Genomic DNA, 13,305 nt, shown 5'->3' with positions numbered 1-13,305 from the left:
CATGAAAATGCAACATGCTGTAAATAATAAATAAAAATTACCCACAACCCAGCAAAAATCACTATTAACACTTGGGCGTGTCTCCTTCTGGACATTTTTCTCTCTATGATAGATTTTTACATACATCAATATAAATATAGTGAAACAATTTTTTATACCAAATTGGAATTATATATCTATTTCATATATATATATGTGTGTATATATATATACACATATATATGTGTGTGTGTATATACATGTATGAATATGTATGTATGTATGTATGTACGTGTGTGTGTATATATATATATATATATAGTTGTATCTTGCTTTTTGGGGCTTAATGTTACATTGCAAGCATTTTCCTATGTCATTAAATAGGATTTTAAATAATTCCATAATATTCTATAACATTTCCTTATTTGGACATACCACCACTTACTTGATAAGTTCTCTATTTGGAATTTTATGTTGCTTCAGCCTATCCACTAAAAAAATGGGTTTTAGAGAAAGTATTTAGAAATCCTTTGTTGATCCGTTCAGTATTTTTTAAAATAGTGAATACGAAAACTGCAAGCCTCAAACAGGTAGAATTATAATAAAAATTGTTAATTATTGAGCAAAGAGGCCTTGCGAATTTCTATTTCTGAGATCTCACAATAAAGTTTTCTTCTCTGGAGACTTAGGTGGGATGGGTGCTGAGAGCCTGGGAGGTAAGCTTATAAAAGCAGGAAAAGGAGCAGTCAGACACCGGTCTGAGTCCTTCTAGTCCCCTCCCAGCTCTCTGAACTGGATGCTGCCTCCGCCAGTGTGACTCCCTTCTCTACTCCCAGCCCAAAGCCACCGTCACCGCTGGGCAGGCCCCTCCTGGTTTCTCTTCTTCCTTGATCTTGAAACTTTCTGGGTGAAGCTAAACTCTTGTGAGCAGAGCAGGCTGATCCCATTCCTGAGATCAGGAGGAAAGAGTTGGAATCTATCCCTGAGATCTCACTGGTACCCGGAAGTGCTTCCTTCTGGCAACTATCTATTTCCTACTCTGGGATTTCCTGGCTGCCCACAGGTTCCTACATGAAATCCAGCTGAACTGTGCTGTTAACAAGATGAGCGTGGATAATCTGGCTACTGTGATTGGTGTGAATCTCATCAGGTCGAAGGTAGAAGACCCTGCTGTGATCATGAAAGGTACGGCTGGTCCTGTGGTGAAGGCAGACGCAGAGGAAGTAACAGCAGTTATAACACTAGCCCTTATGTTTGTGCACTGATCTGCAATTTCCCACGCCTTTTCGAGTGATTATCTTGTCCGAATTGCAAAATAGCCTGTGAAGTAGGCAGGGCAGGAATTGTGTCCATTTTTCAGATCACAGCAGTGGTTAAAGATTTACTCAATGGTTACACAGTACAATAAGCTAGCACAGAAATTTAGCTAGTGTTTCTTGATCTTTTATTACATCTAAATACCCTTAGCCAGAAAAAAACAAACGTTTCATTTGATAAGCCAAGTCACAAAATGGCTACTTCTAAAGCTGTATTGAAAAGGCTTCTGAGGTTGTCTTGGTTCAGTGAGCAAAAGTCCTGGCATAGAGGACTGATGTCTGACATGAATTTGGGGAGGCAATATGCCTGTCACGTATTCACTATGTGTGCAATAAGAAATCAGATATCATATTGAGAATCACATTGGGAGAGATAGGTATCTCCATCTTTTCTCTGTTAGATTGCTTATTTCCTGATTAAAGACTGATCCAATGGAACGTAGGCTGAAAATAACCCTTTCGCCCCACTTTCACATCCTTCTTTATCCCATCCCTTTCACCACAGTCTCTTGTCCCAAGCAATTAAGAAGGTTTCTGTGAGGAGCAAAAGGAGGTCCTTTGGGGTCCTGTGGTTTTAGAGCCACGTTTGGAAACATCCCAAGCACGGAGACCCTTGAGGACTGCCTGCCTCCTGCCCCATGGTCCTGTACTATAAATCCTTTTCTTCTTTGTTCAGGTACTCCTCAGATCCAAAGAGTAATGACCATGATGATCAGAGACCATGAAGTCCTCTTCCCCAAGTCCAAGGATGCACCTCTGTCACCCCCAGCCCAGAAAAATGACCCCAAGAAACCTCCAGTGGCTCGAAGCTCTGTGGGCTGGGATGCCACTGAAGATGCCCCAATTTCTAGGACAGACAGCTTCAGTAACATGGTAAGGTGCAAAGAGTCTTTCTTCTTCCATCTGACTCTTCCTTTAGCCCAGGTCATTCCATTTAAGAACTATTTTGGGGGTGGGAATTTGGAGAGTTTTAGATGATGCTGTGGCAGTGGGCATAGTTGATACAGACTTATCTGAATGCATCTTGAAAGCTTTGCCTCTTTCAAAATCTAGTTTCTTCTAGCATCCAGGAGGTGGGGTTAGTGACGTGTGTGCCAATCACCAGGCAACCGAGCAATGGGACTCCTCACTGAAGCCCACTCTACAAGCGGGCTTTGGAATACAATGGGGAAGGTTTCATGGGGGAAAAGATATACCACCTTGTAAATGTTTTAGTGAGGGCTGTTAAAAATTCTGGGTCAAAGTCCAGAGAGAACTGGTTTCCTGCTAACCCATGAAACGTGATTTCTTTCTCAGAGTACGCAATGTGTTCGTGTAATATTTCTCATTCCCTGATAAGTTGTCTCAGCTATGTCCACCCCCTCGTTTGTGCTGAAGGGTTGGGACTCACGTTCCTAATGTCAGAAAACTCTGCAGACTCTGAAATTTAGATTATTTGAGGGCAATAATTTACAAAGGTCAAATATTTTTATATATTTATAGAAACAGATATTCAAAAAAAAGAAAAAGAAAAGAACATGTGAACTTTATATAGCAGACTGCTTCTTTATGTAGTGACCAAGAAATGAATTAAAAATTTTGAGTTAACCAGATAATGTGAATTACCTAGAGTACTGTTAATCCTGAGGATGATTAAGAAAGAATTGAAAAAATAATTAGGTAGTGGTAGTGGTGGTGATTTTTCTTAGGTGATATCTGGACACAGTGCATCTTACTAACACCCGAAATTTAAATTAATATTTAGAAATGCTTGTACTTCATATAATGGAATCATAGTAGTCCTTGAGAGTAGCCATGATTATGTTCACTTGCCAGGTTTCTGCTATCGATTTTAAAAGTGTGGGCAGCTACGGGCAGGTACTATGCTAGGAAATTTAAACAGATCACCTTTGAGTCTTCACCCTTACTCTGTAGGGCAGAATTTATCATGCACATTTTATGGGTGATGACCTAAGTCTCAGGAAGGTTGACCAGCTGGCACGAGGTGACAATCCTAGAATGTTACAGAATGGAATTTAGATTTAGTTCTCATCTCAAGGCCCAGGTACTTCTGACTCTCAAATGGGGTTGCTGAAGCATGTGATTAGCTACAAAGGTTACAGGAAGAGCTTGAGCCCTAATTTTCTTGTTTTACCTTTCGGGCTCTTTTTTACTTCTCTTTTTCTGTTTAATTTAACTTAAAACATGCAATACATACACATGGTTGAAAATAAATAAAAAATATATGATAAAAAGAGATGTAGTGAGAAGTTCTGCTTCCTCCTCTGTCTCCACCCACCCCATCCTTTCCTGCCTTGATTAGTTTTTTCCCCTCTATGCTGTACTTTACATCCCTGTGATTATATTGTAACAACCAATTTGTACTTCTTAATCACACTTTTTACCTTTTTTACCCAACCTCCATCTGGCAATCATCATTTGTTCTCTGTATCTATGAGTCTGCTTCTGTTTTGTTTTGCTCATTTATTTTGTTCTTTAGATTAAACATATAAGTAATATCATATGGCATTTTTCTTTCTCTGTCTGACGTATTTCACTTAGCATAATATCTTCTAGGTCCATCTATGTTGTGGCAAATGGTAAGATTTCATACTTTATATGGACAAATAATATTCCACTGTATATATGTGCCACTTCTTCTTCATCATTTATTGATGGGCACTTAGTTGACTTCCATATCTTGGCTATTGTAAATAACACTGCAGTGAACATAGGGGTACATATATCCTTTTGAATTGATGTTCTAAATTTCTTCAAATAAATACCTAGAAGTAGACTTGTTTTGATAAAAGTAATTCTATTTTAATTTTTTGAAGAACCTCCAAGCTGTGTTCCATAGTGCTACATCAATTTGCAATCCCATCAATACTACACGAGAGTTCCCTTTTCTCCACATCCTTGTCAACAATTGTTGTTTGTTGATTTATTGATGATAGCTATTCTGACAGGTGTGAAGTGATATCTCATTGTGGTTTTAATTTGCATTTTCTCTGATGATTAGTGACATCGAGCATCTTTTTATATGTCTTTAGAGGAATTTCTATTCATTTTTTAATTGCATTGTTTGTTTTTGTGGTGTTAAGTTGCATGAGTTCTTCATAAATTTTTGATATTAACTCCTTATCAGATATATCATTGGCAAATATCTTCTCCCATTTGGTAGGCTGTCTTTTTGTTTTGTTGCTGGTTTCCTTTGCTGTGCAAAAACTTTTTAGTTTGATGTAGTTCCATCTGTTTATTTTTTCTTTTGTTTCCCTTGACCATGGAGATATATCAGGAAAAAAGAGCAATGTCAGAGAGCTAACTGCCTATGTTTCTTTCTAGAAGTGCTATGATTTCAGGTCTTACATTTAAGTCTTTTATCCATTTTGAGTTTATTCTTATATGTAGTGGAAGAGTGTGGTCCAGTTTCATTTTTTGCATGTATCATCTAGTTTTCCAAACACCATTTATTGAATAGATTGTCTTTACTGCATTGTATTGTTCTAATAGTTCTTTTTGTAAAATCTTTAGGGTTCTCTATATACAGTATCATGTCTACTGTAAATAATTACAGGTTTATTTCTTTCCAGTTTAGATGATTTTTTTTTTCCTGTCTGATGGCTGTGACTTGGACTTCCAATACTATGTTGAATGAAAGTGGTACAAGTGATCATCCTTGTCTTATTCCTGATCTTAAGGAAAATGCTTTTAGACTTTCCCCATTAAGTATGATGTTAGCTGTGGGTTTATCATACATGGCCTTCATTAAGTTGAGGAATGGAAGTTCTCTCCATTCCCACTTTGTTGATTTTTTTTATCATAAATGGATGCTAGATTTTGTTAAATGCTTTTTCTGCATCTATTGATATGATTATATGAGTTTTATCTCTTAATCGTTAATGTGGCATATCACATTAATTGATTCGCGGATATTGAATCAACCTTGCATCCCAGGAATAAATCCAACTTGATGATGGCATATGATTTTTTTAACTGTGTTGCTGAATTTGGTTTGCTAATATTTTGTTGACGATTTTTGCATCTATATTCATCAGGAATATCAGCCTATCATTTTCTTTCTTTGTAGTATCTTTGTCTGGTTCTGGAATCAAGGTAATGGTGGCCTCATAAAATGAGCTTGGGAGTTTTCCTTATTCTTGAGAAGAATAGATATTAATTCTTCTTTGAGTTTTCAGTAAAATTCACCTGTGAAGCCAAAGTCATCTGGTCCAGGACTTCTGTTTGTTGTGAGTTTTTTGATTAGTGATTCGATTTCGTTAGTAGTAAGCGGTTGGTTCAGATTTTCTATTTTTTCTTAATTTAGTCTTAGTATTTGTTTTTTATTTTTCTTTAGTGTTCTTTTATGCAAATATAAGCAGATATGAATGTAAACATTTACCTCCCTTTTTACATAAAATGTAACATAATCTTTCACATACACACTCTCTCTACAAATACACACACACACACACACACACACACACACACACACACACACACACACACACACACACACACACACACACACACACACACACACACACACACACACACACACACACACACACACACACACACACACACACACACACACACACACACACACACACACACACACACAATCTCCATTCTGTATCTTGAATTTTTTAACTTAACAGTATATCCTGGAGACTTTTTGAGGTCAATACATAGAAAGCTACCTCATGTTACCTCATATTTTTAGCAGATGGATAGTGTTAGATTCTGCACATGTACCATAATCTACTTAACTAGCCTCTATAAACAGGTTGTTTTTACTTCTTTGTATGCCAAACAAGGTTGCAATGAATAATCTTGACCATGCTTCATTTTGTACACAGGCAGATGTATTTCTGGGCTAAATTCCCAGACATGGTATTGCTAAGTCAGAAGGTAAATAAATTTGTAATATGAAATTTTTATTAAAATTATCAAATAAAGTTTTTGCCAGCTTTTACTTTCACCAGCAATGCATAAAATAACCTGTTTCCTTACAGTTTCACCAGCAGAGGTGTGCTGTCAAATTTTTTTTTGGGTGGGGAGGGCGGGCCCGTTTGATAAGTATGAACCGATATTTTGGTAATTTTAATTTTTAGTTTATTCTATTATAAGAGTCCAAACATCTTTTATGTATAAGGGCCAGTTGCATTTCCCTCTGTGAATCATCTGATTTTTTCTTTGCCTATATTTATATTAGTTATTGGTCTTTTGCTTTTCAATATTTAAGAGCCTTATATATTAAGGAAAGTAGCCTGCTGTCAGTAGCCAGTTTGTCATTACAAACATTTTTGCCAGTTTGTCATTTCTCTGTTGATTTAGCCTGTGGTGATTTATTTGTTTTAATTTTGATCTTTTTAGTTTTGGGGGTCATGGAAACCTATGTAGTTTGAATTTATCAAACTTTTCTTTCATGGCTTCTGGATTTTGAGTCACAGCTAAAAAAGCCTCCCCATTCAGGAGTTATAAAAGAATCCTAGTTTATAATTCTTTTACCACAAACAAACAATGCTTTTCGTCAGTGCTCTACCTCTAGGGTATGAGTTCCTTCAAGTGCAATGCCATTTAAAAAAAATGCCACGTAGGTAATCAACTGATGTGATTGTCTTCTGATTAAAAGTTTCATAGGTCTACAGTCAGGAGATACTTTCTTTCAATTTCTAATTTTTATCTTAGGAGCATGACATATGTTGGAAAAACCCATGTAACATCTGTGGCCATTTTTTTATAGACTAAAGACTCAGAAGCAACCAGCCCCACTGGACAACAGCCGAATGACGGGTGTCTAGGAGATGGTAGTAAACCCCCCAGGGAAAAGCCAGGAGATTGGAAGCTGCAGTCACGAAAAAGGACTCAGACGCTCCCTAACCGGAAGTGCTTCTTGACAGCAGCTTTTCAAGGCGCCAACAGCAACAAAGTGGAGATCTTTAAAAATGAGTTCTGGTCACCTTCTTCAGAGGTGAAGGCAGAGGAAGGGCATAGGAGAACACTGTCTCAAGGTGTGCCAAACTTTTCCGACATCCAGAGGACTTCCACCTATGATAATGTCCCTACCCTGCCGGGGTCCCCTGGAAATGAAGCAGGTGCAGTTTCTTTCCATGCCTGTGACTCAAAAAAAGATACTCTTGCTAGCCCAAGCTCTGAAACTGGGCCTGGGACAAAGAACTCTGGAGAAGAAGAACTTGAATCTTTGCAAAGGATGGTTCAGGAGCTGCAAAAGGAAATAGAAACACAGAAGAAAATGTATGAAGAACAGATTAAAAAGTAAGTCATATGCAGAGGGGAGGAGAGCCACTTGCCTTCCATCTTTTAAAGCAGTAGGGATTGTTATCATCTGCCAAAGAAGTGCCATTATAAACCTTCAGTTTAGAGGATACAGTAATCTGTAGAAGTTGGACCTAATAAGGAAAAGGGTAAAGGAAGTGATGAGATGACTAAATTAGTGAAAATTCTAAGTTTTAAATTAAATTCGTGAAAAGTTAAGTATGTAGCTTAAGTAGCTTAATCAACTTTTTCTAAATAGTGGTTCTTTAAGGATCAACACGCTTTAATGAATTAAGAGGAACTTTAAAATTTTTTCATGTTAATGTGATTCATCTATTTTGAAAATACTTATTAAGCATCTTCTGTGTGCCATTGTTAGGGAATAACAATGAATGAAAGACAAAAGTCTCTGTGCTTATAGAGCTTTTCTTCTTGCAGGGACAGACAGACAATACAAATAAGTAATGAGAATATATTCTATGCCAGATGATGGAAAATGCCATAGAAAGAAATAAAGCAAGGCAGGAGGTTGGGGGGTTCAATATGGGGGTTCCAGTGTTAAATGGAGTGGTCAGGAAGGCCTCTTTGAGAAGGTGGTATTAAAACAAAGGCCTAAAGTAGACGAAGGAGTGAGTCTGGTCCACATATGGGGGAAGAGTAGGCCAAATGGAGAGAACCAAAGATACAGAAGCCTGGGAAAGGAGCAGGTCTTGTATTTCATGCACAGGAAGAGCAGTGGTGGGCTGCAGCAGAGGGAAGTAACTAAGAGGAGAGAGGGCAGATAAGTGCAAGAATCCAGAGCACATAGGGCCTTGTTAGCCACCTTAAAGACTGAGTAAGACAGAGATCCTGGAAGCTTGACTTGACTGAAGCTTCACTGAATTACTAGCTTCCCACTGAGCTCAGTCTATAAGGGGCAAAGGAAAGCAGGAGGTCATTGAGGTGGCCATTAACACAATTTCATGTACATCCCTAAGGTGCATGGATACAATTTGCGCTCTTGGGTAGATAAGCTATGTCCTTGATATCTTTTTCACACTACTGATTTTCCATGAGAGAAAACTTCAATCCAGCTTAGCCCATATTAACAATAATCATGACAGAGTGAAATGTGAACTAATGGGGTTTTATAAGTATTTTTCAGTCCATTAAGACTCAGGTTCATTCAGCAACAATCAACAGGCCTTGGCTCGCACCTTCGGAAACATTTTTGGTGGCAGGAAACTAGCCCCAGCCTGATCTGCAGTATTTCTTGAATAATTTCAAGGTCTCACAGGCCTGAGGCAGGCAGTGGCTGGCCTCAGTGTCATCTGAGACTTTTGTGAGGGGCTATAGGCTCAGCACTGAAACCAATTCTGAATCTGCATTAATCTGATGAACAATACTTGCCCTATCCTGGGACCTCACTTCAGTCAACTCACATACTATCCAAGGCTTTTTCAGCTGTTGAGTCTTTTAGGCAGCTGGCAGACAGCCTCAGGAGGACTTGGGTTCCCTGAGCCTTTTGCTGAGCTATCTCAATCCCAGTACTAGTGGCAGCCAGCCTTGGTTCACAGCATGGCCTTGCCTACGTGCTTCAAGGTTCAGCACAAGAAGTGAGCAACCACAGATAGCTTTGCAGTTCTTATCAGATAGTCCTGGGGCCAGTCACAGGTAGCAGCTTACCTTGGCCTGCACGGGAGCCCCTCCCAAGAGGCCCCAGTACCAACACATCTGGAAGCTGGTGTCAGACCACAACAGAACACCACCCGATTAGCCCCACAAGTGGCACACCCAAAGGATGGTCTCGATAGGCACATGAGTCTGCTGGGGTGAATCCTATTTGTTGTGTCAGCCCCCGCACAGCAGCTCATATGCTGTAGGCATGGCCAATACTCATAGCCAGTCAGCCTGAGAGTCAGTCCCACTCAGAGATGTGCCAGCAGCAATCAAGCTTCAACAACAACTGGAGGGCACACACAACCTACACAGGGACACTCCTAAAGCATCTGGTTCAGGAGATCAAAGAGATTGTGCCACTGGGACACACAGGGAACATACTACATAAGGACATTTAGCCAAGACTGAGAGACATAGCAGATCTACCTAATCCATAGAAATGAACACAGAGAGGTAGCCACAATGAGAGAACAAAGAAAGATGTCCCAAATGAAAGAACAGGAGAAAATTCCAGAAAAAGAACTAAATGAAACAGAGGCAAACAACCTACCAGATACAGAGTTCAAAATACTGGTTATAAGCTCAATGAACTTACAGGAAGAATAGATGATCTCAGTGAGAACTTCAACAAAGAGAGAGCAAAAAAAGGACATAGAAACCATTAAAAAAAAAACCAGTCAGAAATGAAGAATATAATAACAAATGAAGACTACACTAGAAGGAATTAACAGTCAATTAGATGAAACGGACGATCAAATCAGAGATTTGGAAGACAAGGTAACAAAAAACACCCAATTAGAACAGCAAAAAGAAAAAAAGAATTTTAAAAAATGATATTTCAAGGACTTCTAGAATAACATCAAGCGTAATAAGATTGCATCAAGGAGAAGAGAGAAAACAAGAAATTGAGAACCTATTTGAAGAAATAATGAATGAAAACTTCCCTAACCTGGCAAAGGAAATAGACATACAAGTCCAGAAAGTACAGAGAGTCCCAAACAAGATGAACCCAAAGAGGCCCACACCAAGACACATCATAATTAAAATGGCAAAAGTTAAAGACAAACAGAGAATCCTAAAGGTGGCAAGAAAAAGGCAGTTAGTTACTCACAAGAGAGCTCCCATTAAAACTGTCAGTTGATTTCTCAATAGAAACTTTGCAGGCCAGAAGAGATTGGCATGAAATATTCAAAGTGATGAAAAGTAAGGACCTATAACCAAGACCACTCTACCCAACAAGGCTATCAGTTAAAATAGAAGGTGAAGTAAAGAGTGTCCCAGACAGAAAAACACTAAAGGAATTCATCACCACCAAGCCAACATTATAAGAAATGTTAAAGGGACTTCTTTAAGAAGAAGAACAGAAAGGGGAAAGAACATAAATATGAATAATAAAATGGTAATAACTATGTACCTATCAATAATTACTTTAAATATAAATGGATTAAATGCTCCAATCAAAAGACAGAAGATTACTGAATGGATAAGAAAACCATACATATGCTGTCTACAGTAGAACCACTTCATATTGGAAGACACACACAGACTGAAAATAAAGGGAAGGAAAAAGATATTTTATGCAAATGGAACAAAAACAAAGTTGAATTAACAATACTTATATCAGACAAAAAGCTTTAAAACAAAGATTGTAAGAAGGACATTACATAATGATAAAAGACTCAATCCAACAAGAGGACATGATCCTAGTAAACATTTATGCACGCAACATAGGAGCACCTAAATATACAAAGCAAATATTGACTGACATAAATGGAGAGATCTACAATAATACAGTCATCGTAGGGGACTTTAACATCCCATTGACACCAATGGACAGATCTTCCAGACAGAAAATCAACAAGGAAATAGTGGCCTTAACTGACACACATGACCAAATGGATTTAATTGCTATTTTTAGAGCCTTTCACCCCAAAGAAGCACAATATACATTCTTCTCAGCTGATTTCTCAACAGAAATTTTGCAGGCCAGAAGAGATTGGCATGGAATATTCAAAGTGATGAAAAGCAAAGACCTACAATCAAAACTACTCTGTCCAGAAAGGCTAGCAATTAAAATTGAATGCAAGATGGACCACATGTCAGGCCACAAAACAAGTCTCAATAAATTTAAGAAGATTGAAATCATATCAAGCATCTTCTCTCACCACAAGTATGAAACTAGAAATCAATTACAGGAAGAAAACTGAAAACTACACAAATACATGGAGGCTAAATAACATACTACTAAACACTGAATGGGTTAATACTGAGATTAAAGAGGAAATCAAAAGATAACCTTGAGACAAAAGAAAATGAAAACACAACAAAAATCTATGGGACACAGCGAAAGCAGTCCTGAGAAAGAAATTCACAGCAATACAGGCCTACCTCAAGAAACAATAAAAATCTCAAATAAACAATCTAACTTACACATTAAGAAACTAGAAAAAGAAGAGCAAACAAAGCCAAAAGTGAGTAGAGGAAGAAAATTATAAAAATCATAGGAGGAATAAATAAAATAGAGACCAAAAAAAAAAAAAAAAAGCAGTGCAAACGATAAGAGAAATCAAGAGCTGGTTCTTCGAAAGATAAACCTTTAACCAGACTCATCAAGAAAAAAAAAGAGAGAGGACCCAAATAAATAAAATCAGAAATGAAAGAAGAGAAGTGACAACAGACTCCATAGAAATACAGGATTATAAGAAAATAGTATAGGCAATTATATGCCAACAAAATGGATAATCTGGAAAAAATAGATAAATTCCTCGAACAACAATCTTCTAAGACTGAGTTAAGAAGAAACAGAAAATATGAACCAACTGTTTACTACTATTGAAATCGAATCAGTAATCAAAAAATTCACAACAAATAAAAGTCCTGGACCAGATGGCTTCACAGGTGAATTTTACTGAAAACTAAAAGAAGAATTAACATCTATTCTTCTCAAACTATTCCAAAAAATTCAAGAGGAAAGAAAGCTCTCAAGCTCATTTTACAAGGCCACCATTACCCTGATTCCAAAACCAGACAAAGATACTACAAAGAAAGAAAATGATAAGCTGATATCCCTGATGAACATAGATGCAAAAGTCCTCAACAAAATATTAGCAAACCAAATTCAGCAATACATTTAAAAAATCGTACGCTATCATCAAGTTGGATTTATTTTTGGGATGCAAGGTTGATTCAATATCCACGAATCAATTAATGTGATATGCCACATTAACAATTGAGAGATAAAATTCATATGATCATATCAATAGATGTAGAAAAAGCATTTGACAAAATCCAGCATCCATTTATGATAAAAAATTAACAAAGTGGAGATGGAGAGAACTTCTATTCTTCAACATAATAAAGGCTATGTATGAAAACCCCACAGCTAATGTAGTACCTAATGGAGAAAATCTAAAAGCATTTTCCTTAAGATCAGGAATAAGACAAGGATGACCACTTGTACCACTTTCATTCAACATAGTATTGAAAGTCCGAGTCACAGCCATCAGACAGGAAAAAAAATAAAAGTCATCTAAATTGGAAAGGAAGAAGTATAACTGTCATTATTTATAGTAGACACGATACTATATAGAGAGAACCCTAAAGATTTCTAAAAGGGACTATTAGAATCAGTAAAGGAATTCAGTAAAGTAGCAGGATACAAAATTAATATTCAGAAATCGGTTGCATTTTATACACTGATAATGAACTATCAGAAAAAGAAATTAAGAAAACACTCTCATTTACAAATGCTTCAAAAAATACCTACGGATAAACTTAACCAAGAAGATAAAACACCTGTACTCAAAAATTTATAAGACACTTAAGCAAGAAATTGAAGAAAATACAAATAAATGGAAGCATATTCTGTGCTCATGAATAGGAAGGATTAACATTGTTAAAATGTCCACACTACCCAAAGCAATCTATAGATTCAGTGCAATCTCAATCAAAATACCAGTGCATTTTTCACAGAACTGGAACAAGAATCCTAAAATTTATATGGAACCACGAAAGACCCCAAATAGCCACAGCAATCTTGAGAAGAAAGAACAAAGTTGAAGGTATCACAATACCTGATGTCAAACTATAC

The 13,305-nt window shown here is 37.3% G+C and overlaps 1 protein-coding gene across 1 annotated transcript in view; it reads left to right on the top strand.

Moving 5' to 3' along the window:
* ARHGAP25 (Rho GTPase activating protein 25) overlaps positions 1-13,305 on the top strand; it is a 47,918-nt gene that overhangs the window by 31,747 nt on the left and 2,866 nt on the right. Inside the window, exons 7-9 of the mRNA XM_006909528.1 lie at positions 1,043-1,164; positions 1,972-2,168; positions 7,024-7,556. Coding sequence (XP_006909590.1) covers positions 1,043-1,164; positions 1,972-2,168; positions 7,024-7,556 — 852 coding nt within the window. The remainder of the gene's footprint in view (positions 1-1,042; positions 1,165-1,971; positions 2,169-7,023; positions 7,557-13,305) is intronic.

This window comes from Pteropus alecto, unplaced genomic scaffold (assembly GCF_000325575.1).
Source record: "Pteropus alecto unplaced genomic scaffold, ASM32557v1 scaffold131, whole genome shotgun sequence".
NCBI lineage: Eukaryota > Metazoa > Chordata > Mammalia > Chiroptera > Pteropodidae > Pteropus > Pteropus alecto.
The sequence above is the reverse complement of the archived record's forward strand: the minus strand, read 5'-3'. Positions and strand labels throughout refer to the sequence as shown.